We start from the raw sequence: 27,653 nt of genomic DNA, 5'->3' as shown, positions 1-27,653 counted from the left end.
GTGGTCCATCCAGCCGAAGCTGATCATAACAAAAAATAAACATGCAAGAAATAAAATTAAAATAAATAGTTGACATTATGTCTTCTGAATGTTTACTGTAGAGTTAACTTTATAATAAGATTTATTTTTTTATTTTATTTTTTATTTTATTCAGTTGTCAACCAACAGCGATAAAACCGCCACAGGTTGAATCTAAACATAATAAATATAAAATGTATTCATACAAACAACACAAACATAAACAAAGATAACAACATTAAAGAGATTGAACAATTTTACCCTTAAATACATTTAAACTATCATAAAATAAATCAATATCCAAACAAGTAACAAGTAACCTATTAAATGTGTTAGGTAACCGCTGAAAGATACCTCGTTTTGTGCATTCAACACGACCACAAGGAACGTGAATTGAATGAGTTGTATAAAAAAAACATATCAAAAACAACTCTACGATTTTCAAGAGAAATAAGAGAAACATCAAAATTAGGACAAGTGCGAGTAAGGAATCTAATGAATTTGTTGAGATGTATTGTCTACCTGAAAAAATAATTCTTAAACATTTTTTGTTGAATATGCCATGTTTAATGTCACATAAATAGTTATCCACTTTGACCAAACGCGCATCAAAAAAAATGTATCTACCTGACAAAACTAAGTTTGCAAAAAATAGTCAAATTGGCTACTAGCCAATGGGGTTTTGGTTGAATGTAACCATTTATTTAGTTATTTTATAAGTGAAAAAATTGTTCTTTTTTTTTTCCAGCAGAAGTTTAGCAAAACTACAAATAACAAAATCTGATTTAATTAATCTTCATTTTTCATGGTTTTTTTGTGGACAATACATCTTTAACATACAGCGTAGAACCCTATCTTATACTGTATAGTATTTTATTTGACACCAACACTAACTGTCATCATCAGATGGTCATCATCACTAATTAATTACACATTTTCTTTTTTTTTTATGCCGATACATTTCTGTTTGATAAATTGACTTTAAATTACATTAATAAATTCGTAGACAAATACCCATTCTGTTTATTCCATTGATAATACGCCTTTGGCGTACTAACCTTGTTACGCAGAGTGCTAAGTAAAATGTAAATTATTAAGAGGGCTATAATCGAGTTAAGTTTCACGTGTGTAAATTAAGAAAGCTAGTGCCGTCGTAAACGAGATGTCAGTTTTGTAGTTTGTATTGATCTAACTAATTACAAACCGATGTACTAGCCTGCCGTTGACAAGCTTATTTGCATCAAGCACACAACCGTACAACAATGGATTTTCGTTCATAATTTGTAACATTCTTCATTCAACTATTGAACCTGTATGTGTGCTGTCAAGGTGTTACTACAACATTGTCAAAGTTTAGTCTAAGACTATTCATTTATTATTTTTTGCCTTTGCCTCATTTCCCACAGTCTGATCATATAATTATTAGCTCAAATTCCCCACGTGTTTGTCTGAACATGATGAGTTAAGCCGATTTTCCACTAGGCGAATTTGTTCGCGCGAATCGAAAGCGTCATGCTATGCACATGCGTATTAGCGTTTCTGTCTGTCATACTGCCTTCTTCCACGAATTCTAGTTCCTTTGATTTTTCGCTTCAGCGAAATTTACTAGTTCGAATTGTTTCTACATTGCGCAACCAATCAGAGCTCAGGAAGACGCTTTCATGAGCACTCATGCGAATCGAAATGCTCAGCAACCACGCGAGGAACATGAACGTCGCAGCTATTCGCTCATGTAGTGGAAAGAGAGTAGGCGATTTATTTCTCTTCGAAACGTTGGATTCGCGCGAACAAATTCGCCTAGTGGAAAATCGGCTTTAATGAGTCAAAACTACTGTTTTAGAATAATGATACCAATGTAATTTGTACTACTTCGTAAAATAAAACAAAATACATGTTAATATTACTACAAGATTATATACAGTAGACACCATCTTTTGGGACACCTTTATTCAAGCAACACCCAGTATTAAGTGTACACCTCTATTCCAACGACACTCCTATAAAAGGGGACACCTGTATATTCTAACAACAACACTGCATTAAGAGGACACTTCTATTCTAGCAACACCCAGGCTGCATTAAAGGGACACCTCTATTCTAGCAACACCCAGGCTGCATTAAAGGGACACCTCTATTCTAGCAAAACCCCATGTTAGACTAGTCCAGATTTGAGAAAAATGAAATGCTGTAGGCATTTCGTGTGTGTGTGTTTTAGGGTAATTTTGGGGTGCTGAATTCAAATTTTTAGATATTCACCCTTAAAATGTGAAAAACAAAATGGCCGCCATATCAGACTTATTTTGGCTTATAACTTGACTTTTAAGTGACGTAGCAAGTTAAAAATGGTGTCTATACCTATGTTTATGATAGTGAAGATTCCAACTATATTATTAAAGTTGAAAATATTCTATTTCAGCCGTCATGTTAAAATCCAAGATGGCCGCCATTTTAAACGTATTTTGGCTTATAACTTGACTTTTCATTAACATAGCAAGTTAAAAATAGTTTCTATACCTATGTTTGTGATACTGAGGATTCCAAATATATTGTTATTAAAGTTGTAAATATTCTATTTCAACCTCCATGTTGGAATTCAAGATGGTCGCCATTTAAAACGTATTTTGGCTTATAACTTAACATATAAGTAACATAGTAGGTTAGAAATGATGTCTATACAGTACCTATGTTTGTAATACTGAGGATTCCAAATATATTGTTATTAAAGTTGTAAATATTCTATTTCAGCCGCCATGTTGAAATCCAAGATGGCCGCCATCATTTTAAACTTATTTTGGCTTATAACTTGGCTTTTAATTAACATAGCAAGTTAAAAATGGTTTCTACCTATAGTCCAGTAAAAGTATGGTTGAACCTAGAACAAATTGCAACATAATTTGTTTTTGTTTTGTCTGGTTGATATGGTCCCAATTAACATCATATCCAAAGTTTACCAAAATCGGACATTGTAAAGTGGGTTCATTAGCATAAATTAAAAATGGCCGAACGGTTGGTTTTACTTATAGACCACCTACTGTAAAGTGGATTACTATTAATTATTATTAATCAGATGTCTTGTTAATTTTGGACTGAACAAAAGATGCATGTTTCGAATTCATTCATAATTCATATCTTTGTTTCTTTGCAAGTACAGATCGTTTCTCATTTGAAATGCCATTGAAGATGTTGCCATTTGCTCCCCAGTGTTTTCTTTAACTACAGATTTTCCACTATATTGCTTCTTCTGTCTTAAAATATTTTTTTAATGATGCCAAAGTAATAGTAGGCCCCTAATAGATTTAATGCTCCATCTGCATTCAAAGTTTCGATTCCATTTCCTGAAATGTTTTGCCAAGGAAGTTAAATACTGCTTGTTGTAGAAATTTAAATACTGTAATTAAGTACCAATTATCAATTTATTCACCATTTCAAATTATTTCAAATTCATAAAGATTTATAACAAATGCTGGTGTGGATGACATAAGAACAAAGCTTGTTTACCGGTCACCGGTAGTGATGGCAAGTTAGAAAATTACCCAAACCCTTTGAATACCGTTGATATGCAGTATCTTTAACTGATGGTTCTTCATCCTTCTTGTTGGCACAATATAATGTCCTTTATGCTCGATGAATCTTGGAAACAGCATTATAATATAAGCCAAAAAAGTTGTTGACTTGGTCACCAAACAGGTAAAATTCTGGCAATGAAATAGCAACTTTGATTGCAGATGAAGATGCTCACTTGTTATACCAAAAACTGCAATATGACATCATTTATTTCATGTGTCATTTCAATTTTGGATGTTTCCATACACGTTTGATCCAATAGACTGGGTAATAATGTTTCACAACATTAGGCGCTATATAAATCCACGATATTATTGTATGAAAACTATTAATTTGATATCTAATTATTATACTATAAATTAAACTTATATTTATGTGTGTAGGCCTACATATTACCACTAATTGCAAAGCATATATAGCTTAATGTTTATTGCGTAATAATTGTTTAATGGGCTAGGCCGGCTATGTGCAGGTGTTCACAGGTCCCCAGGGCACAGAGAACTACATGCACAACAGGCATAGGATATGCGCAAAAACAAGGCAAGTCAGAAATTTATGCGAGGCATCGTTTTACCATCATCAAAAAATTCGAGGCATCATTTTATCATTTCCCAAAATTTAGGATTGATTATTATTCTTTAACAGAACAAAACAGAACAGTATCAGCAGTAACATATTACAGCATTTTTATTGACAAATTAACAAATATATTGAGATTAAACGTGTTTTTCACCAATAAATGCATGAGAAATTGACGCATTCCACTTTGTTTTAGTCCTCTATTATCATTTTGGCCGTGAAGCTAGTTAATTCTATTTCCTTATTCTGAATTGAAGGCATTATATATAATACTGTAGATGAAAAAACCTCAAAACGAAACCTCTAATGCTATCATCTTACACTATTGATAATTTTATAAATTACAGTACCTTTTTTTTGTAAACATTTTGTACTGTACTTTTATAAGTGTTACCTCAAATGTCACAACAATCATTAATATATGGTAATATCAATGCATAAATAAAATAAATTATACACTACTTTCTAGCAGTTTTCTCAATTTATATATTATTATTATTATACTTATGTCTTTATCAATTGTTGTTTGTATACATTTAACATGTTTGTTTTTTTACCAATTTTACAATCTATTTCTATTCCGAGAAATGTTTTGATATAAATACGTTGTTGTTGTATTGAATTGATTCTGTGAAGTCTTTTTGACCAACTCTTTCATTATCATTATGAACAAACAATTTGAACATTGTAGTCAACTTATACCAGCCACGATATGACTTGAATGAAAAAAACAATCGTTACATAAAAATAAACAACATAGCATGATGAGTGTATACACGAATCTATTTCGATACGCTAGGCCTATTTTAAAAATATAAATAATTGATTATTAGTCCTATAATATAGCATAATTGCACGTTAAGAAATGCCTCGCACCTTTTTGAAATTGTAAACTATATGCCTCGCACCTTTTTGAAATTGTAAACTATATGCCTCGCATGCCTCACACTTATATTTGGTGTGCCTCGCTGCATCGCACAATCGAATTGGAACAATACAATGAAAACCCCAGTGGTCTAATGGTTAGGAGATCTGCATATCAAGCAGAAGGTTCCGGGTTCATCTAATCTAAGCGTTGCAAAGATATGACCATTTTGTTTTCAATGGGTCAAAACATTCAAATTGAGGTCAGAGGTCAAAGATGAATTTTAGAAATTTGACAACATGGGTTTTTATAACCAGCATGATTCAAATATTCATAAAACACAATGTTTACACTTTCCCCATGATCTGCACACGAAGGCACTTTTTTTGACATAGGGATCTGGACTACATGTTTATTCGTTTTTAACACGAAATGCCTACAGCATCTTATTAGAGTGGAAATATGACTATCTGGACTAGTCTATGTACTAAAGGGGACACTTTCGCATGAGACGAAAGGGCATGATTAAAGGAGAAAATGAGGAGACAATTGTTGGGTACTGATATGTGAAAGGGCATGATTAAAGGAGACAATGAGGAGACAATTGTTGGGTACTGATATATGAAAGGGCATGATTAAAGGAGACAATGAGGAGACAATTGTTGGGTGCTGATATATGAAAGGGCATGATTAAAGGAGACAATGAGGAGACAATTGTTGGGTACTGATATATGAAAGGGCATGATTAAAGGAGACAATGAGGAGACAATTGTTGGGTACTGATATATGAAAGGGCATGATTAAAGGAGACAATGAGGAGACAATTGTTGGGTACTGATATATGAAAGGGCATGATTAAAGGAGACAATGAGGAGACAATTGTTGGGTACTGATATGTGAAAGGGCATGATTAAAGGAGACAATGAGGAGACAATTGTTGGGTACTGATATGTTCTTAGGGATTCTATTGTATGTATGATTATGACAAATTGAATGTTCTCGCAAATTTTAATATTAAACTACATTATCTGGGTTTAAACTTCAATTATGCAATTTCTTTTTTACAGTATATCTTACGAGAAAGAAATGAGGGGCGAAATCCACCTCCACGTGGAGTCAATCCTCCTGGAATAGTGACACCATACCGGAACCAAACTATGGATCCACCCGGACCTATCATTCAAGATATGCCTTTTAGTCTAGATATGGAGAGTATATATGTTGGAACTCCACAAAATGTAAGTTAATATATATTGATATGAATCATCTCTCTATGAGCATATTGGGGGAAAAAGCATATTCATTCATTTATTCATAGTGGAAAATTACTTCCATTTATATACTGTATGCGTTATTCTAAAAATAAATGTAAGATTATGAAAGACAAATGAAAAACAACATTGAGTTGTTGGTAATAATTTCATGTAAATCTACCTGAATTTCATGTTTATGCAAATTTACCCAGCAGTATAAATGGGCACCTGTCAGTTTACAAATGAAATATAAAATGAAATCTGCAGTACAGATTTACACACTGCAATAGAATTGCTCCCAAGAGAGGTTTACAAATTGTACAGTTGTAGTATAAGTAATTCCATATCAAATGGCATATAGAATACCAGAAAGCATCTTGATAGATTGCAAACCAGTCATTGATGAATGAATCTATAAATTTAGCTTGAATAACAGGAGTAGTTTATATTACACATACTGTATTATAAAAGGAATAAAGCTCTGTCTACACTATCAAATTTTATGAGACAAAAAATTGTGATGTGTGCATAATATGGACACGATGATGTCATATCACTACCATATTTAAACTTATCACTACCATATTTGGGCAAATCACACTTTTTTTTGTCAAACTAGAGCTTAACATTGAAAAATAGAATATACCAGATTGATACAGGAATGAAAAACATTGATTTATGGGAACAAATGATAATAAACTGGATTTATGATTTATGAAAACAAAATGGCCAACAAACTGTTTGTAGATTAAATGTTGTCGTCAACAAGAGTATATTAATGGGTGGGGTCGGGAGTGGGAGCGTACAGTAAAGGTACATAATAAAACACAAAAACATTGAGTTACATTCAATTAAACTCATTTATTAAATTGTTTTTATTTATATTGTATAAATAAGTTTATTTTGTTTGCAACTGTAAATATTTTTCAAGCAAATCTGTCAAATTAAAAAAAATTTCATTTTCTAAATTTTTAAAATGATATTATTTATGTTTGATGTATTTTAAATTGTACCATAATTTGTTTCAGTATTCTGAACCTACCTCTACAAAACCTTTTTTTTTTGTAATTTTTAGTTTATACTTTCTTAAAATAATATTTTAATTGGATTTGAATCCTAGATTATAGCATTAGTAGACAAACATATTTTTCAATTGTAATATACTAATTATATTTCATGGCTTATTATAGGATTAGTTAAGTCTAATGAGACTTAAACCCAAGACACCTTGAATAGTACTGTAGAAAGGCATATTGACAAGACTGCTTACGCCACTTTACTATTACTATACTCTGAGATGCTATAAATTGACCATTTTAAGATGGATAATCCATGCCCTTTGTGCGATTCCATGGAAACACACATCAAATGTCAAACCTCCATTACATTTTCTCTAAAGATATTTTCCCCTCGCTAGATAATAGCATCATTAATCAAACACTGATTTTTATAAAGGGGACGGTAAAGTTACAGCGCTTTCCCTGAGGCGGTGTGAGTGATTAGCAATCCATATTATGTTATTCGTACCATTATATTGGAGAATGAATGAAGTTTAAAGATGCTGTTGCCCATTATAACACAAGGTGAACTAAAAAAAGGACTACAGTACTGTATATGTTGTATATAAGTTACAAAGGGTTACGCTGATGTATAATATATAATATAAGGAACTAAAAAACTATATCCGACAGGCTCCTAATTCTCGTGTTTCTAAGAAATAACTAAAAACATATTTGTTCCCTACAGTAAGTAACATTTTTATTTTTTTTATGTGTATGTGGTTTCTGTTTAACTATCTGTACAGCGCTGGGATCTTTTGAAAAGGTGCTTCATAAATAATGAATAATAATTAAAGGAATACAGATATTAAAAAAGATATAATTGTTTTGTATGTCGACTGCATCTTTAATGCCATCAAGATCTGAAATGATAGAGCGCGGAAAAATGAACGCTTTCACTTTCAAGAAGCCTGCAAGACATAGAATTGATTAGATAATGAGAGTGTGTAAGAAACGCAATGAGAATTATATTGACAGACTACACACATGAATTACATGTCCTCATTGTTTGTTATTTCAGATATTATTAGACAACTGTTTTTTTTTCTTTGAAAGTTGAATGAGGCATGACTATAATGAGTGTACTGTAGAGTAATGAGTAATTATTATAATTTATATTTTGAGGAGGCCAATGCAATTTCAGAGTAGAGTTATTAAGTTATTAAAGACATTTTGCAGTTTTTATTCCATCATTTTTTCATTTTATTCATAACCACACAACAGTGGAGTTGTAGCTTGATGGTTAAACATGCATGTCTTCCAATACTAGTGGCAGGTTTTTAACTCATGACTGAAGTCCACTACCAATCCTCAAATGAGACTTAGTTTTTAAGCATGATAAAGTAGTTTAAAATAGTTTGGTGAGGGAACATGCTGTTGGATGATGCAAAAAAAACCCCCTTCCATCTTTCTTTTAATTGCTGCTATAAAACTCCATGTCTGCTACCATACTGCATTCAAGCCTCCTCTTTGGGTTCCTCCTTCATGTGGTCAGACAAAGAGTCTTCCAAAAAAGATATCCTTCCATGTACAAAGCATCAATAATCAACTAGAAATTTGGTTTAATTTTCTTGTGTTAAGCTCTGTCTACACAATCAAACTAGTTTGACAAAAAAAGTATGATGTGCCCAAATATGGCAGTGATATGACAACATCATGTCCATGTATCACATTTTTTTTGTCACATAAAGTTTGATAGTGCAGACAGCTTTATAATGGTGAAATCTTGTTTTTTTTTCCAATTTCCTTTCAATTAAAATGTGTTATATTTTTACAGCTTTTTCAAGTACCAATCAACGACTGTTCCCAGTATCCAGACTGTTCAACTTGTGTGACGACGGAAGACCCCATAATTTGTGGATGGTGTGGTGATTACTGCTCAAGCCAAAATGAATGCTTTGGTGCAGGTGTGGTCTGGAGTCAGGCAGCATGTCTACCAGCTATTTACGAAGTAAGTGATTTACTGCAATAGTTATGAAGTAAGTGATAGCTTTACTGCAGTAGTTATGAATTGATTGCTTTACTGCATTAGTTATGCAGTAAGTGATTGCTTTACTGCACATTAGTTATGCAGTAAGTGATTGCTTTTTTAACTGCAGTAAGTGATTGCTTTACTGCACATCCAAGGGAGTGGTACCACGCAGTATTATTTTTCAATATTTCAAAATGTCTTGTTGAAAGTTGGCTTTTTTCCAATATAGGTGCCATCTACATTGTGTTTATGAGAAGTGAAAGAAATCTTTACCGGAAAATTTAAATCCATCCGGAACACTCTAGGCCTACATATGCTTTTGTAACACAACTATTTATTATTCCTAGACATATCTTGCCAACCATCTAACATTAATAGCCATTTTTTTTAAATCTGATTCTATGCTATGTAACTTTCGCAATGAATCTGTTGCTACAAATGGTTAATTTGTCTTTTTTCTTTATTTCAGATATCGCCCCTGTCAGGGCCATTGGGAGGGGGAACAGAGTTGATAATAAGCGGTGACAACCTTGGTGTCGGTGTCAACATGACAAGGGGTACCCACGCCATCAATTTACCAGGAGGAGTTATCTGTACTCCGATTCCAGAAAAAAGCGAATTACATGTGTAAGTTGGTTACTTAACTTATCACTCATAAATAATAATAACTAATGTGCAGTGATGAAATTGTGATAGCTTCTGCAACTACACCAAATTCTAAAATTAATTGTTGGTGGCATAACGTACATGTCACTTTACTCAGAAGTTTAAAAGACAATGAATAAATCAGTACAAGGAACTAGTGGTAATCTGTGGGTTAAATTGCACGTTGAGTAGGTAGTATATCTATATAAAGACTATCAAAGGAAGTGACTTATCTACCGCATCATGTTCCTTATGACGACTTACACGAGTCAAGTCAAGGAATGTACAGTGTACTTTATTACAAAATTAACAAAGAGTTATCTGTCAAGGTGCGGATAAATAACAAGTTAACACGCATTGTTTACTGCTGTACACACACATTTTTGTATTCGTTTCTTAAGCTCTGTCTACACTATCAAACTGATATACCCAAATATGGTAGTGATATGACATCATCATCCATCCATATATGGGCACATCAGATTTTTTTGTCACATAAAGTTTGATAGTGTAGACAGAGCCTAGCTTTATTTCAGAATGAGCAACGCAGGAAAGAAATTTAAATGAACTATAAACACAGTCAAAATTATGTCAAAGGTTTTATGCGTAATTATGGGTTCGGCCTAAAATATACATCCTTAATGAAAAGAATACAGGATACAGAGTTTTATTGGTCCAAGAAGCAAATTAGTTTTGTTGACTAGCTCAAACAATTAAAAATATAAAAAGTCATAAATACAAAAGGGAATAAAAGTAAAATGGATCATGTCAACATTATTCTACTGCAGTTACTGCAGTAACTACATTCTTCTACTACAATTAAGTATGATTAATGAAGTCTATGTGAGGCAATAAACAGAATGTGATTATAAAAATAAAACCTGCTGAAAAATTGCATAAACAATAATAAACTAAATGTAGATTTTTTTAATTTTAAGTATTTTTTTTTTCTTTAGGATAACTTGCATTACTGCTGCAGTTGATGAACCAACAAAAGGAATTGTTACGGTCTCCATCAATGTGAACAGTGATCTTATTCCATATACAATCACAGGCATTGCTTTGTCTGAAATGACTTTCTCATACGTTGTAAGTAAATCAATGTAGGAGCAGTAAGGGGTTAATGGAAAGGAGTGTAGTTGAATTAAAGTGGTGTGATGGAAAGGGGTGTCGTTGGAGGAAATGAGATATAGAACTTTGCGTTTGGGGGTTAGGGTGCCGTAGTTGAAGGAAAGGGATGTAGATGAATATTAAGGGGGTGGAATGGAAAGGGGTGTAATTGAAGGATTTGATTAGAATTCAATAAAGGAGAGGTAAGTCTGTAGAACGGTGATTGAAGTGTTTTAAGAGGGAATGAATAATTTCTATAACTTATGTTATGTATATATATATATATATAACAAAATCCTCAAAATAATTTTAATCTTATTAATGACACAATAAGTCCAACCAAGGAGAGGAATAATTTCTAAATAGTTTAACCCTTAAACACAGAATCATACTGTAGTATACAGTGTATTAAATTCCTGAATTCACAAGAAACTTCCCCTCAGTAGACTCTACCGTGATATCCTCTAATAAACACTTAAATTTATATCTATAATTGACAGAAGTACATTAAATAGAATTAGTCTATATTTCCTCTCAGATTGAAAAGTAGGACAATACTTGTCAAAAAAATTCCCTTCTAATCAAGGACAATCAATTGTATAATACCTTATCCTGGTTTTGGCAAGGATTTCGAAATAGGAAGCAATTAAATTTCCTATATGCGGGAAGAACACAATAAACACACGTTCTTCCTTATTGGTATATAACTAGTTTGCATACCGTACATGACCATTCTTTGACCGTACAAAAGGGGAAATGTCAAAATTCCCAGTTACTGTATGATGGTCAGAGAAAAAGAAATGCAATTTTGTTACCACGGGAAGAAGAAAAACGTAATAAACACATGTTCTTCCTTGTATTGCTGGTTAGTTTACATATATGTGAATTCTTTGACAGTAGAAAAGGGGGTAAATGTCAAAATACCTGGTTATGACGGTCAGAGAAAAAGAAATCCAATTTTGTTATCATATATGCAGCAATAAGAAAAACACAATAAACACATGTTCTTCCTTATTGCTGGTTAGTTTACATCATGTGAATTCTTTGACAGTAGAAAAGGGGGTAAATGTCAAAATACCTGGTTATGACGGTCAGAAAAAAATAAATCCAATTTTGTTTACTATAATATTATTATACAAAAAATTACATACAATAAAATATATTTAGTTTGGCAACATCATCATCATTATAATTTTCTGTCAACTAAGCAATTCCAACAAATTGCAATGGATTTAAGAATACAAGAAAAGACATAAATAGGTCAAGACAGATTAACTTGATATGAATGTTTCTTGATATGGTTTGTTGATTTTGAAAGTTCAAAGTTCGTCTCATCTACAGATCATTAGAATACAAAGAGACGTGTTAATAATTTTAAGATGTTCGGTATTCAATATTAAAGCCGGTTTTCATCTTTGAGTGAATGTGATTAGTCTGCATTTTTTATCATCGCAAAAAATGATTAAATAAATTCACATAATGGAAAACTAATTTTAAAATGTAATTAAAAAGTTGCGGCCTCCTCGACTGATCTACTTTTTATGTTTTCGTCATCATTTTTTTCATTTTTGAGACAGAAAAAAAGTTTCAACAACCGTATATTTTCAAGATAGAAAAAAATGTTGGTATGATTGCAAATAATAATAAATGATAACAAGTCTGCTTACTTTTCTCCAAAAATCAAGGGTATTTTTATGTGTGTCTTTGGTCTTATTAATTGCATTATTCATATTTGTTATAATAAATAATAAATAGCATTAATATACTTTCAATTGAAAGATCACAATAAAGTGAACTTTAAAATGAATTTTATGTTTGTTTCAGGATCCGAACATTGAAGGATTCAACCCCCCATATGGGCCTATATCTGGGGGCACTAATCTTCAAATCTATGGTTCCGACCTAACGGCTGGTAACTCACGTCTGATAAAGATCGGTGGAATGGAATGTACCATTATCAGGTGAGAATTAATGGTTTTCCTAATTAGTTAATTTAATTGACACAATTTGCTAGTAAATTAGCCTGGAATAATTCAACCTGGACAATATACTGTAGCTAGGTTGAAATTTAAGTCAAGTGTGCTTAACGATGTAGACATTTGGCATATTTCATATCAGGTGGGCAGAGGTCCCAACTTAGAAAATTAGAATATTGGGAGAATTTAGGGCGCTATAAATACAGTATGTCCCTAGCAAAATATTTTTTAGAAATTTCACACTGAATTATGCTTTCTGTTACTTTTTATAGTGAAGTGGAAACAATGGCAACATGTATTACTGAGGGGATTCCAGAAATGGTGTCAACGTCATCGGAAATAAACATTGTATTTGACACCTATACTTCAAAATATTCTACAGAGCAATATCATTACATAGATGATCCAGTTATAACAAATATGAATCCAAAGATAAGCATTCTCAGGTAATAGCCCTAACGTGGGCAAAAAGGGGAAAGGGTTGGGGTGCAAAAAGAGAAAGGGGTAGGGGTGCAAAAAGAGAAAGGGGTTAGGGTGCAAAAAGGGGATGGTCAGGAGAAGGATTTTTACTGAAGGGTGTGGGGCTGTGAGAGAGATCTACATGCGCAATGCAAAAGCAACAACATGTTAAGCCAACAGTACACAGCATCATTATTAAATTAAAAATATACCTAGATACATTATGTCAATAAGCACCCTGGCCCACCCTTGCTATAAAGGTCATCTCACAGAAAAAAAAATCAGCAATATAGGTATTAACCATGTTTGCCAAGGCCCTCTTTGTATATATAATATTCGTCAAATCTCAATCATGATGTTCACAGTTATTTTTAGAGAAATATCATATTTTTTTAAATTAATGTAATATTTATTCATATCTATTCTAGTGGTGGTCTACCATTAAATGTGTATGGCTCGAACCTGCATATAATAATGGAACCCAAAATCATAGTAACCGTATATTTAGGAACAGAGTATCAAGAGTATAACTCGGTAAGTATGTTTTTTTTTAAACTAAATTTTTAGTGAAAAAAGTTCAAATAATATTTTAACATACCTGTATTTTGATCCTTAAGAATATTGATCCATAAGCATATTGATCCATAAGCATATTGATCCATAAGTATATTGATCCATAAGTATATTAATAATCCATTGTATATTGATCCATAAGTATAATAATCCATAAGTATGTTAATCCATATTGATCCATAATTATATTAATCCATAAGTACATTAATCCATATTGATCCATAATTATATTAATCCATAAGTTAATTATTGATCCATAAATATTGATCTATCCACATATCATATCAAATGATTGATCTATATAAATTGATCCATCCATATATTAATCTGCATTATTGATCCATTCATATATTAATCTGCATTATTGATCCATTCATATACATATCATATTAAAGCTGTAATTGCTTCCAAATGTATTGTATTCCTTATCCAATCTGATTGCCTGTAAACAAATAAAGACAAGTGGTAGTACAGTATACAATAGCAAAGTAAAGACTACTCTATAGAATTATTAGCCTAAATCACTGCATAACATTAGTAGCTTAAATATATCTTACTTTATTGTAGCAGTAAATTAAGCACCAGAGATATGTCTCTAATTCAACAGCTACAATTCTAGCTTACTAAACAGCACATGATACACAAAACCCTAGACTCTATCTATAGTACTTTATACTACCAAGCCCAACAGCATACTGCCCAATCAAGAATTCTATGGTTAATTTGCATATGCTATACCTGAATCACACAGGTGTTAGTTACTGCACAACCAAACTCAAAGACTATAAGCTTCAGTTATTATTGACTAGGCCCCAATTAGTATGTGTGTACCCATAACTGCACAGCCCATGTGTTCACTTTAAATATACATAATGATAATGATTTATCTATTATTAATAAATTCATAAATTAAAATTTTTTGGATAAATTTTTTTTTACAATTTTCATTTTCCCAATATTTTATTATAGCCTTGTATGACCATCCAAAAAATGATAAATTCATCAGTTAATTTTTTCTAATTTTCATTTTTCAATATTTTTTTCAAGCCTGGTCGAGTTATTTTTTTTATATATAATTTTTTTTAAATATTATTTTTTTCAATATTTTGTTATAGCCTTGTACGACCATCCATAATAAATTCATCTGTTAATTTGTCATAATGTTTGTTTAAATTTCCATTTTTCCGATATTTTTTTATAGCCTTGTACAACGAATTCAAATGGCACGCAGATGACGTGTATCTCACCAGACATTTCACGCTCACAAGTGGAAACGCCAACCGAAGTGGACATTGCCTTCATCTTGGATAATGTAGACAATGCTATGCAGATTATGAACACCACCGCAAATGATACCGAAACTGATTTTGATATACTACAAATGACGTATGTCACCGACCCAATTTATTATCAATTTGAAGATAAGAATTCAGTTCGGCAACTTAAAGATAATACATACCCATTGGAAATTATGGTAATTTATTTAAATTTATTTGTTTACATTAATTGATGGTACATCTCAGTGTATACTATTCCACATATGGCATTATAATGTCCAGTATCATAGGTAATTCTGTAATACATACAGTGTCATTTTTGCATCACATAGTGGTGCCTATATGTATTGCCTATGATTTACAGTAGATATCACATGTGATACATATGTGATACCGTATCATATCATTGCATATGAAACTGTAAAAATCATAGATACAGTAGCGGCTAGCAGTCACATGGTACATAATATTTCTAACAAAAATTCTGCATTAATAACATTTTAAAATATTTTTTTTTAGGGTAATCACTTGAACTTAGCTGCGACACGGGATGATGTTCAAGTAAAAGTTGACGAGCAGGCGTGTAATGTAACACAGTTAACCAACACGGTATTGACCTGTCAACCACCGCATTTTGATCAGGATACCACAGAGGAACACCCTGTTACAGTAAGTTTTGTTTCCTATTAAATTTACTGCAGTAACTATTATTTAAATGCAATAACATTTAAATTTAATCATTTAAATCTGTTTACACTATCAAACTTTATGTGACAAAAAAAATGTGATGTGCCCATATATGGACACAGTGACATCATATCACTGTCACACTTTTTTGTCAAACTAATGTAATAGTGTAGACAGAGCTTTAGTCTGTTTCAATGTAGAAGTTTATAAGGCGGTCGCTTATTAGCGTAAACAAAATGTGGTTACTGCAGTTTAACACACTGACATGTTTTCATGCTATTTCTTTGTATTGGTCATGTAGTGTTTGCTTGCCTTGTTCAATTATTAATTTTTTTCAGTTTCAGTTTAGTATATTTTACACAACATTTGTAATAATAATACTAAATAATAATACATTTGATTGTGCATTGAGATTTCAATAAGCCAGAATGGCTCAATATAAAACAATAATATGGAGATAAACAAGAGAAAAAAAACAATATATGCACTATAAATAGGTTACTAAGTGCAAGAAAAAAAAAACTATAAATTAATCATTTTAAATTGTATTTTCTTTGAAAAAGATGTTACAGGCAATTTGCCTCTCAAACATTATCCATATTTTTGCTATTCTTTAGTTATTGTTTTTTTTTAATTTTTGGAAGGAAAATGATTTAGTATTACACCATAATACTATTTACTTTTCAGGTAACAGTTGGCAATCTGCGTTATGAAGTAGGAAGCCTCCAGTATTTTGGGGAGGTAGACACAGGGCCAGAGTACTGGCATTACATCCTCATCGCCGCGTCATCATTTATCGTAATATTCGTTGTCATACTCGTTCTCATGTTGCTTTATAAACGGCGAATGCGCTCAAAATATCTAGAGGCTAACGAACCTGCTGTCCACTACAGGCCGGAGGCTTACCGTGTTGACCCTTCATCTTCTAATAGTAAGTATATAATTGTGAATTTTTCAGAGGTTAAAGGCCAATTCAGACAGTGTCTTAAGGAGTTTGAGTTCTTTTATTTAGTTTGTCTATTCAAACTCAAGTTTGTTTGTCTATTCACCCTTAGGTTAAGAAGTTAAATTTCCTTTATTTTTCAGAAGAATTTGGTTACTATTGTTTTATTCTTTATTTTAAATATGTAAAATAAACGATGTTAATTGAATATATGTCTACATAATCACTCGCTTTTCGTTGATACCTTGCAAATGTTAGCATAAATATTTTATTTTGCTATCCAAATCCTTTCGCTTTTGTAGTTATATTTTTCTTTGCTGATTTTGTTCACATTTAAAGTCAGTCTACAATGGAAAAAACTTTGTATTCAGTACCATATTTGGGCATCACTACCATATCTGGGCACATCACATTTTTTTGTCACATAAAGTTTGATAGTGTAGACAGAGCTTTAGAGGCCTATGTAATTAATAAGCACTACAGCTTTACATATTTTAGGTTTCTACTTTTCAAAATTTATTCTCATAAACTTTTTTCAAATTTTTCTGAATTTCGGCATTTCCTATCTTCCATACAAACTTTTTTTTAAATATTCTCAAACTATTTTCTAATTTTTCTGAATTTCGGCATTTCATATATTCCATACAAACTTTTTTTTTATTATTCTCATAATCTACAATGTTATCTACTCATTTTTTTGCCATTTCTACTACAATGTTATCTATTTTTTTCTGAATTTCTGCATTTCAAAAATTCCATACAAACTTGTTAGTAATAGTAGTGGTATAACATCAGTAATCTTTTCTTCCTGGAGGCTGACTTTTTAAAATTATTTTACTCTAAATGTTGATCCCCCTGCAGCGAATGGTACCATTGTAGAGGAACAGAACCCTCTGCTGAACACACCAAGTAAAAATTGTAAGATTTTCATTTTGCCTTCCCCGTAAGACTGTTGTGAATTTTCATTAATTTTAAATGTTGTTTGCATTAAATTTTATGTTCTTTAATTGCACTGCATATAATAATTAATTCTTATTATTAATAATTTGATTTATGCATTTGTTTATCTACGTATTTGTTGATATTTTATGTTGTATGTATGTATGTATTAATATCAATTTCAGTTTGTGGTTTAAGCTCTGAATTTGGAATGTTTTTATGAAAAATTCTGTGGAGATGAAAATAGGATATTTAAGAATTACTTTGTTGGTCCTTCGGTTCTCGATCCGACAAATACCTAATGTCTCTTTCTGCCAACAATCTAAACAGGTTAAACCCTACTAATATTGACTTTTGTACATGTAATATCATTATAATTTCCAATAAAAAGTTCAAAGAAAGTTGTAATAAAGAAACTTGACCCACTCATAACATTTTTTAATGACCTGAATGTTTGCAGTGATGTTTTGTATGTGATGTTAGATAATGTTGTTAAGTGGTGTTAATTGCTGTAATTAGTATGTTTTATTACATTAATGTTGCCTGCAGACGCAGCTTGAACTTGCAGTTGCACCCAATTGACGCCATTTCTACTAAACATACGTATCGCGTTGCTAATGGGTATAACTTTATTGCTATGTCCGATTCAAAAGGCATCGGAGGAAAGTGGAGCTATTTAAACATTTATAATAACAAACGCGCTTTTTTTTAAACAAATTTTCAAAAAGTATAGATAAATTTGAGAATGAAGGATATGGCCATGCCGTGGCAAATTAAAGATTTTATAGTTTTTGTATTTTTTACTCTTGGTTTATATTTAACTTTTTATTGACGTTGTATCTCTGTCCATCCACTGTTACACACAGAGGTTGTTTGTCAGTACTTTTATTACTGTTTTATTATATACTTTTATTTTTGTGGTTGATGATTACAATTACATCAGAATATATGATTCTTCCATTTTAAATAGTATAACAAATTTGCTATGATATGCTGCACATAAAAAATTAAATCCATTCTATTTCTATTTATTATAAATTGTCCATTCAACGTTTTACCCTTAATAAGGGAGTCTCCTGAATAAGGAGGATTGGTTCTAGTGTTTAAACTTGTCCTTTTTTTGTTTTACAGGAGAGTATCCCACTAACATGTTTCCCAAAAGACGGTCAGAGTTATTTATATTTTCATGGGTTTTTTTTCAGCGTATACCGAGAACCCGTCATTCCGTCAACGTGAGAACAAGTCATTACTGTCGGTAATAAGTGCGGAGATGAGACTACAAATTGAGGAAATTACGATACCAGAGGATAATTTTGTAATTGAAACCCTTATAGGAAAAGGTAAATTAACCGGGAATAACTTTTGTCCTATTTGAAATAACTAATAAAATAACCTAATATGAGTCAGATGTTTTGTTATACTCTGACATAATTGTCAAAACAAAAAATCGAATAAAGTCAATCCACCAAGTATATGTATTACAACAAGTATTTTCAATGATCATATGATCAAGTTTTACAGAACAAAATGGTGTCAGAATTTGGATCAACCTAATGCTCTGTCTACATTATCAAACCTTATTATAAAAAAATGTGATGTGCCCATATGGACATGATGATGTCATATCACTATCATATTTGGGCACATGTCACGCTTTTTTTTGTCAAACTAGTTTGATAGTGTGGACAGAGCTTAAGTCTTTATTATCACACAATTAAAAATATATGAAAAAACAGTATAATGTGTACAAAAATAAACAAAAACAATAGTTGATTAATAACCTCGTAATTAATTACAAATTCTTTTTGCAGGTCACTTTGGAAGTGTGTATCAAGGCTCTCACAAGACCCAGTCTGGACAGGTTAACGATATCGCCATCAAATGCCTTTTGCCTGGCAGTTCTCAGACAGAGATGGTACACTTCTTGGAGGAGGGTATGATTATGAAGGATTTCAAACACGAGAATGTTCTCGCATTAATTGGAGTCTGTATCAACAAAGAGGGCATACCACTGGTCATTCTCCCATTTATGAAACATGGAGATCTTTTAATGTATATTCGGGATCCTGTTTACGTAAGTTTTCTTTTCGTTTTGAAAAAAAAAATCAATTAATAATGTTAATATTGATATAGGGTGTTCTACAAACAATTTCGTCTCAATGCGTTTTGGTGAAGTAGGGTGAAAAAAACCAGGAAAAAGCCTACAAACCAAACAAATTGAACTAGACAACAGAAAATAATCTGAAACAAAATCACCACACTGTTTCATCAATTTGTACTAAAAATAGTACTAATACTAAAAATACAATCAATGTGTATTGTATGTAACAATGGTAAAAATAACAGATATTGTCTACGAAAAGAATCTAGCGAATTTATTTCTACTTATTACCAACAAATGTTGACGTCTGGAATGCCTAAACGCAGTTTACAACCGAAAATTAACATAATATTTTTTTTTATCAGGACTTAACAGCACGTGAACTTCTAACATTTGGTTTGCACATCGCTCGTGGGATGTCCTACCTAACCGGTTTAAAATTCGTTCACCGAGATCTTGCAGCTAGGAACTGCATGCTGGACGAGACGCTTACGGTCAAAGTAGCAGATTTTGGACTTTCTCGAGATATATACGAACGAGACTACTATAGTGCCAAAGATAAGAATGCCAAACTGCCAGTTAGGTGGATGGCACTGGAATGCCTGGAAAGGAATATCTACAACACAAAGACTGATGTTGTACGTAGAAGGAATGTCAGCTTATGCTGTATATGTTTCCTCTTTTAATAAGGTTTTAACTTACCCAGTGAAATCCGCAACTTAAATATTTCTGTTAGTTCTTTTAAAACCAAATTACTTAATTATCTGAATATTGATTTTTTAAATAATTTTGATATTGAAAATGTGTGTAGTTGGTCACTTTCTTGCCGATGCTTTTATTGTAGAACGCAATTTATTTATTTTTCTCTGTTCTGGGTTGACCAACTAGCATAGGTGTTTAGCACCTGTTTGGTCTTTCCGTGCCTCCTTTTATAATTGTTTTGTCTTCTTTGTTATGTTTATGGCAGAAATTGAATAAATTAAAAAAAAAAAAAAAATTTATAAAAAAAATCGAAAAATACTATACGCATGGTCATGCAATTTATTATTGTCTATCAGCACAGTTGACCGTGCAAAATTGTCCTGTCCAACCAGAATAACAATAGGATAACTCTCTTCAACTTCTATAGTGGTCATTTGGTGTTGTCTTATGGGAGCAGCTACTGCCAAGAGGCTCAAAATTGACTATAAGCATGGTCAACCATGCATGTAATTTAATATTGGCTATCAGAACAGTTGTATGTGCGTCTAATGCAAAATTGTTCAGTTCAGAAAGAATATTAATATTTTAACTATTTATTTAGTGGTCATTTGGTGTTGTCTTATGGGAGCTACTGACAAGAGGAATCACACCGTATCCAGCTGTAGATAACTGGGACATAGGTAGATTCCTTGCACAAGGTCGCCGTCTTCCACAGCCTCAATTCTGCCCCGACGAAGTGTAAGTATTACTATTAGGCAAACAAATATATTTGTTTTCTGCATAGCTACCTAGGAGCTGGGATTAGTGTAATTGGTTGTAAAAACCTGTTCAATTGAATGCAATAGTGGGACTACAGATCCTGTCAGGGGATACCCGTGTTAAGGAGAGACTTGTTTGGTCATGAATGAAGGCTTGCTTTTAATAGAGGTTTAATAGATTCTGTTTAGGCAATACTCCTTCAAGGGCCTACTTTTGAACAAAACTGGAGACATTTATTAATCTAGGTGATCTCTTTGTTTTCAGGTATCATGTTATGCAACAGTGTTGGGGATTCAGTCCTCAAGGTAGACCAAACTTTGAAGAACTTTCCAAAAAACTATCCATCATTCTCGAGTCAAGTCCAGCATCCCCAACGACCAAAGATACATACGTGTACGTAAATGTCAACGTGCCACGCAATGAATCTTACACTCTAGCAACTCAAAACGATCCGTTAGCCCAGTCATCTTTCATACCTGATGGGTACATGGCAATGGCAGGGGCAAGGAGCGAAGAAGAATTAGCCCCGACGCCGTATGTCGAGACTCCCATTTTTCCAAAGATCCCAGCGGCACAAAGAAAGAGCAGTAAAGCAGAAGCTATACAAGAAGACGTACAAGGGTATCTTCAGGTTTCTCCACAGGTGTGAACTAGCCGCTAGGCCTATACATTCTACAAAATTAAAGCTGTTTTGTAACCATATAAACAGATCCCTTAAAAAGGAAATCTTAAAAAGTTATTTATGTAAATTACTGTATCACATGACACTTAATAGAGTGACTCTCATAAGTGCTATAATTATTATTACAGATGAAAATTTGTATCTATCTACTAGCCACTGACCAATACTCTTTAGAGTAAATCTAACAATTCTTGTAAGACATAAGTAGTAGTAGTACTGAAAAATGTAGGTACTGTACAAATGCTTGAACCAATGACCTTAAGAATAGAAGGCAAGCAGCAAGTTACAGACCACTATTCATTTCTATTAAATTGCCATATTAACATTGGACATCCATTCATATACGAAACTACTTTAAGCCTTATATCATATTATATACACTACTTAATTAAATGCTTGCCAATATTACTTTACTGCAATTGCTGCAGTAATTACCATAGTTGCTGCAGCCTTAAAATATTGTTTATAAAATTAAATAACTGGAACCCCCTTTTGGGAAATATTTGTAGTAAAATAATTTGTTAGTTACATAAAAAAACGAATTTATTTTGCTGATAATACAGTAAGAAATGCTAAGATTTTTTAGATACAAAAAGTGAATTTGGAAACAGTCCTTCAAAGCATTATATACTATAGTATGAAATATTAATATATTGTATAGAACTTTATAAGATAGATAGTAAAACAATATTGTATATTATGTACATAATCTATATACAAATATTTTTTTACCGATTCGCATTAATATTCATGTTAATTTATGAAAATGTTATGTGTAGTAATTTAAATACTGTCTCCTGTAAATGGGGGAATTAATTTAATTAGGCCCTCTACAGTCCCATCGTAGCCTCAGCTCATGTGGTATATTAAGCAACTTTTAATGGGCAAAAAAATAGTGCAGCATGACATTCATGAATATTGTAATATGTGTGATCAATGTAAATAATGTGTGCATACACCGTTTGCTTATCTTGCGTGTAAATAAATTGCCTCATTTGGGGACAATTTTTCCACACAGACATTTTGTCATTTTTACCGTTTCATAGATACATTTCTCGCGTCATTGCTGCTGGGCGGCTTAGCGTTTCTTTGCATTTTATACTATATATGATGGGAGCTGTTATCAATAATTTTCTGAAGTGCTACAAAAGCTACTTAGTTAGTTCAATGTAATTACTGCCGTCTAAACATGCCCTTAGTACAGTATATTGATCACAAATACTAAAATGTTGTAGAAATGATATGTTAGATTACATTCCTATTGTTGAATAAAAATAAAATTATTTTAAATCGATTCTTTCATATATTATTTCAAACTTAAAACAAATAATTTACTTCTGAAATGTCTCAGGAGCAAATGAACATTTCCTCTCTATTATCATCATAGTCATAGTAGCATAAATACAGCCAAAATGACTAAAAAAAAGTTGCATAGTTATTTCAAAAACATGTTTTCATTGTATTAAGAACTATACAGGCACTCGTTGGATGTAATGTATACATTTATTATTTCTTACAAAAGATATTTTTTCTAAAAAATATTAGGTTGATGATGCACCGGAACATGTGACTCATTTCAACTTTTAAAAATAAGTCAACCATGATCTTGGGTTGTGGATGAGTATCTTATCTATATCCTCCTGAGAGATTCCTTTTATCAACATCTTTGGTACAGCATTCTCCAGTATGTGGCTGTATCCATGGCCTCCATATTTCAACTGAATAACACAAAAATATTGAGTTAGCACTGGTACATTTTTCTAATTAATAAGACAAAATTGATAACACAAATACTGTGTGTATAGTCAGGTAGTGGGTGGTGATTTAGTTTTGTCTGATCAAATTCATATGACCCCATTCTAGACTTGTATTTTGTCTATCATCTTTACAAAGCCCCGATTAGCCTCACCCAATTCCCTGTGCTGTATCTCCACATATGGCATTACTTTTCAGTATCATAGGCATATTCTGTATACAGTATAAAGCCTTGTCCCTACACCTATAAAACTTTATGTGACAACAAAATGTGATTTTTCCATATACGGACTCGATGATGGCATATCACTACCATATTTGGGCATATCACTACCATATTTGGGCATATCACTATCACATTTGGGCACATCACACTTTTTTTGTAGACAGTGCTTAAATGTATCACATGGAACCGATGTTTAGGTAGGCTTTATGGCCTATGATACAGGAATCACATGTGAAAAACATGTGACATTGTATTACATATTTGGCTTTGTATTGGACAAATTATTATATATACAGTACCGACAACCAGGTAAGTTATTTTAAACAAACCAAATAATCCTAACCAATCGGTGTCTTGTATGAATGTCATGAGCAATAACAATTTTATCTGCATAGCCTTCATCTACCAGACCTTTAATAAGGTTGATGCGTTGTGCGTCTGATATGTAGTCTATCTTGGGTTTTACTTGGAAGTAACTGCACTCAAACCCAAATAGATCATATTCCAAATAGCAGCCATGTTTAGCAAATTCTAGTACTGTCTCAACTGTTTGGCAACAACCTGAAAAGTTAAAATATAATAACTATAATAACAATACGTCGACCTAAAAGCCTCTATAGCACATCACATTATTAGCCGGGGGGTCATTTTTTGGATCAAACACGTCTGGAAACATACTCCTATATGTTGCAGCCAGTAATCAGTGCAGTTGTGTTTTGACCTATACCAGGTACCCATTGTAGAGAGAGGATAACCCAAGTAAAGTATCTTTCCTATACTAAGGATACAAGAAATGTGACGAGCTCTGGATTCATGATCAATAGTCCAATGTCCAACACACTGCGCCACACGCCCTCACCCCCTGAATACTCTTAGCCTTTTAAAATAATCTAGTATACAGGGTCTAGTTTAAAAAAAAAAAAAATCATTAACTGGAGGCCATCATTTTGTCAATCTGCAGTATTATATACTGGATTACAAAAACTGTTGTGTTGACACTTGAAGTTAGTTTTTCAAAAGGTGCATGACTTCTACAAACTATTCATATACTATTTACATTTGCTACCTAAAGTTTGCTCGTCAAGAATTCACTTACGGTCTAAGTGAGACATGACCATGTGACTTGCAACACCACCAGCTTCTTGGAAGACTCTAAGATGTTCTGTTGGTGCCATTTCTGGTTTATCTGGATTCCTGCCAGGATGAACGATAACAGGACAACCAAGTTCTGATTGGACGATACCAGCTGCACGTAGAACTTTTTTTTCATTTGCTGTCAAAGATAATAAATGTAACGTAAAGAAATGCATGAAGTCATATCCTTAAATAATGTTGGATGGTAGTACTGTGTAACTATCACAGAATTAATAATATTGTTAAGTTGCAAATACCATAGAGATACTACTAGGCCAAAACTAAAATAGAGGCTTAACTATGCGACAGCTAAGTATAAATGCGCACAGTACAATGATGCATTTTTAGCTGTGGTTGTGTAGGATTCTGTAAGTAGTTTACTAATGCAATAGAACCCAGGAGACATATTTGGGATGCAAAAATGTGTCCCATCAATAGTAGTGTCTCTAAGGAGGGGATCTACTATATCTCTACAGAATTCAAAAATAATTAAGTATTTGAGTGTATAACTTACGATGTAAAGGCCAGCAGCAGCCAATTTCACCTATCACTCCGCATTTGATATCAGTTCCATCAGCCCCTTCTGTCAATTCACGTTTAAGACCTTCAACGACCTCCTCCTCCGTCTTGGTGTTCATGTCAGGAGGCATGGAACAAGCCAAGTAGTAACCTATAATAATAATACAATTTGTATAGCGCCTTTCCAAATTGATCAAGGCGCTTCGCATTCTAATGCATAGGAAACAAGTAAGTTTTAAGGCCTTTCTTAAATAGATCTATCGATTTTAGTTCGCTTAAGTCTCTTGGCAGAGGGTTCCAGAAACTTGCTCCAAATTTGGAGAAAGCAATGTATATATTGTATAAACACTATAGTTTACATACATATAATACACAATGAATATGAATACTTAATTACAAAACTATTTTAAATAATATGTTACCTGCACCGCTCACTATTTGAACACCTGTTTTTTTCGAATAATCAGCTAAAACTTGAACATCTCTTCCAATCCCAACTGGAGTAACTTCAACAATGCATGACCCTCCTTTCTTCTTGAATAATTCAAGTTCTTCAATGATAGCATCTTTTTCATTGTGAAGATTAATATTAGCTTTATTTGAATATCTATAAAAAAACAAGGAACCAAACCATAGTAATTGGTAAATGTTTTTGTTTTAATAGTGTTTATCAGTAGTGACAATGGTAAAAACATGGAAAACATCTATGATTTTAACATAAATGCCATGTACCATTTGTATGTTGGCATAATTTCCTATTGTGTACTTACGGAAAATGTTTAACAAAGTTAAGATTTTTCATGACAAGTGGGGCGTTTATCATTTCTCGTTTTTCTTCTATTGGTTCCAGGTAGCAACTGTTGTACATCATATGCAAATGTTCATGGGTTAAAGTTCGACCCAACGTTGATGGATCAACAGGGCCTAAAACTAAAATAAAGAGAACATTGTGAAATACTGGAGGTGAGGTTTAGTACTTTACCCAGGTAAATTGATTTACCTAACTTAGAGGAAATTAAGCCTGACCCTTAATTACCTGTTTGAATTTGTCCTTTGGTTGCCATGCTGCCTTAAGGGCCTTCACAAATTTCTAGAAGGAAAAAAAAACAATACAAAGTAATGTCAAAGAAGAGATTAGCCAAACTCCAAATGATTGTTTAGGCCTATACTTATGTGGGTGTAAGGTTTTTAAAATGAGGAATACGAAAAGTGAAAAGTCTATTTTTAGCCTTTATGTAGGCCTATAGTAATAAGTAAACTTCCATTATTTGCGCTTTATTAAAGTAAAACAGAACTTCATAGCAACCTGAGAACCTACTAACTATTTCCAGAAAGTGAAATAGTGATAAATTAATAGCTCGACCAGCTAAAAAATGTACAGAAGTAGGCCTACAGTTACTGGGTCTACCCAATCCTTGTGACAGGCCTAGGCTACTAAAAAGAGTAAATAAAGGCCTAACTAATGTAAGCCTACAACTGAGAAGCCTAGTTCCAGACTAGCCTAGAGTAGTAGTTATAGTTGTTGTTTATGATATAAAATAAACTAAATTACTTACTTTTCTAGTACCAAAACGTGTACCTCCTCCTTCAGGAATCAGGCTTTTAGCGCAGGAGAAATGACAGGAAAAACGTCGCGACGTCCCCGGCCGGCTGTTGTAAGTGCGTGTGCTCAACTCCAGGAGTCAAGGGTCAGTCAAGGGTAGAAAAAATACAATACTTACGTTGACATTGAGGGTTTTTCACTTGTTGATACATCGAGAATTATTGAAGATAAAGTACCAATTCAGATAAATATACGAAAGAGACAATAAACCCATCGACTTAGGCCTAAATATCGGCGATTTTGGAGAGCTTAGC

The 27,653-nt window shown here is 32.7% G+C and overlaps 2 protein-coding genes across 3 annotated transcripts in view; one reads left to right on the top strand and one right to left on the bottom strand.

The window, feature by feature from the left end:
• The window catches only part of LOC140059243 (hepatocyte growth factor receptor-like), a 41,619-nt gene extending 18,165 nt beyond the window's left edge, over positions 1–23,454 (top strand). Inside the window, exons 5-20 of the mRNA XM_072105108.1 lie at positions 6,094–6,264; positions 9,115–9,288; positions 9,779–9,936; positions 10,911–11,043; positions 12,889–13,025; positions 13,313–13,486; positions 13,928–14,033; positions 15,274–15,546; positions 15,869–16,018; positions 16,724–16,967; positions 17,841–17,897; positions 19,121–19,258; positions 19,730–19,992; positions 20,385–20,657; positions 21,323–21,459; positions 21,745–23,454. Coding sequence (XP_071961209.1) covers positions 6,094–6,264; positions 9,115–9,288; positions 9,779–9,936; positions 10,911–11,043; positions 12,889–13,025; positions 13,313–13,486; positions 13,928–14,033; positions 15,274–15,546; positions 15,869–16,018; positions 16,724–16,967; positions 17,841–17,897; positions 19,121–19,258; positions 19,730–19,992; positions 20,385–20,657; positions 21,323–21,459; positions 21,745–22,129 — 2,973 coding nt within the window. The 3' untranslated portion in view covers positions 22,130–23,454. The remainder of the gene's footprint in view (positions 1–6,093; positions 6,265–9,114; positions 9,289–9,778; positions 9,937–10,910; positions 11,044–12,888; positions 13,026–13,312; positions 13,487–13,927; positions 14,034–15,273; positions 15,547–15,868; positions 16,019–16,723; positions 16,968–17,840; positions 17,898–19,120; positions 19,259–19,729; positions 19,993–20,384; positions 20,658–21,322; positions 21,460–21,744) is intronic.
• Positions 23,455–23,510: 56 nt separating this feature from the next.
• On the bottom strand, positions 23,511–27,616 carry LOC140059244 (N-acetyltaurine hydrolase-like). 2 transcript variants are annotated; one of them, XM_072105109.1, is made up of 8 exons: positions 27,353–27,614; positions 26,833–26,886; positions 26,567–26,726; positions 26,219–26,403; positions 25,792–25,947; positions 25,240–25,416; positions 24,487–24,704; positions 23,511–23,880 (listed from the first exon to the last, which is right to left on the bottom strand). In XM_072105109.1, exons 2-8 carry the CDS (start codon positions 26,858–26,860, stop codon positions 23,746–23,748), a joined length of 1,059 nt encoding a protein of 352 aa, XP_071961210.1. In that variant the 5' UTR covers positions 26,861–26,886; positions 27,353–27,614; the 3' UTR covers positions 23,511–23,745. The 2 variants fall into 2 exon arrangements, with proteins under 2 accessions (XP_071961210.1, XP_071961211.1); XM_072105110.1 differs by having other exon boundaries at positions 23,837–23,880; positions 24,473–24,704; positions 27,353–27,616.
• Positions 27,617–27,653: the final 37 nt, after the last annotated feature.

This window comes from Antedon mediterranea, chromosome 9, assembly GCF_964355755.1.
Source record: "Antedon mediterranea chromosome 9, ecAntMedi1.1, whole genome shotgun sequence".
Lineage (NCBI taxonomy): Eukaryota > Metazoa > Echinodermata > Crinoidea > Comatulida > Antedonidae > Antedon > Antedon mediterranea.
Note: the sequence above shows the minus strand (reverse complement) of the source record. Positions and strands in the feature narration are given on the sequence as shown.

Coding starts and splice junctions, on each gene's coding strand:
- LOC140059244 (XM_072105109.1), bottom strand. CDS start 26,860: ATGGCAACCAAAGGACAAATTCAAACAG. Junction 25,948..26,218: donor TCAAATAGTGAGCGGTGCAG/GTAACATATTAT, acceptor TTATTATTATAG/GTTACTACTTGGCTTGTTCC. Junction 23,881..24,486: donor TTCATACAAGACACCGATTG/GTTAGGATTATT, acceptor TGTGTTATTCAG/TTGAAATATGGAGGCCATGG.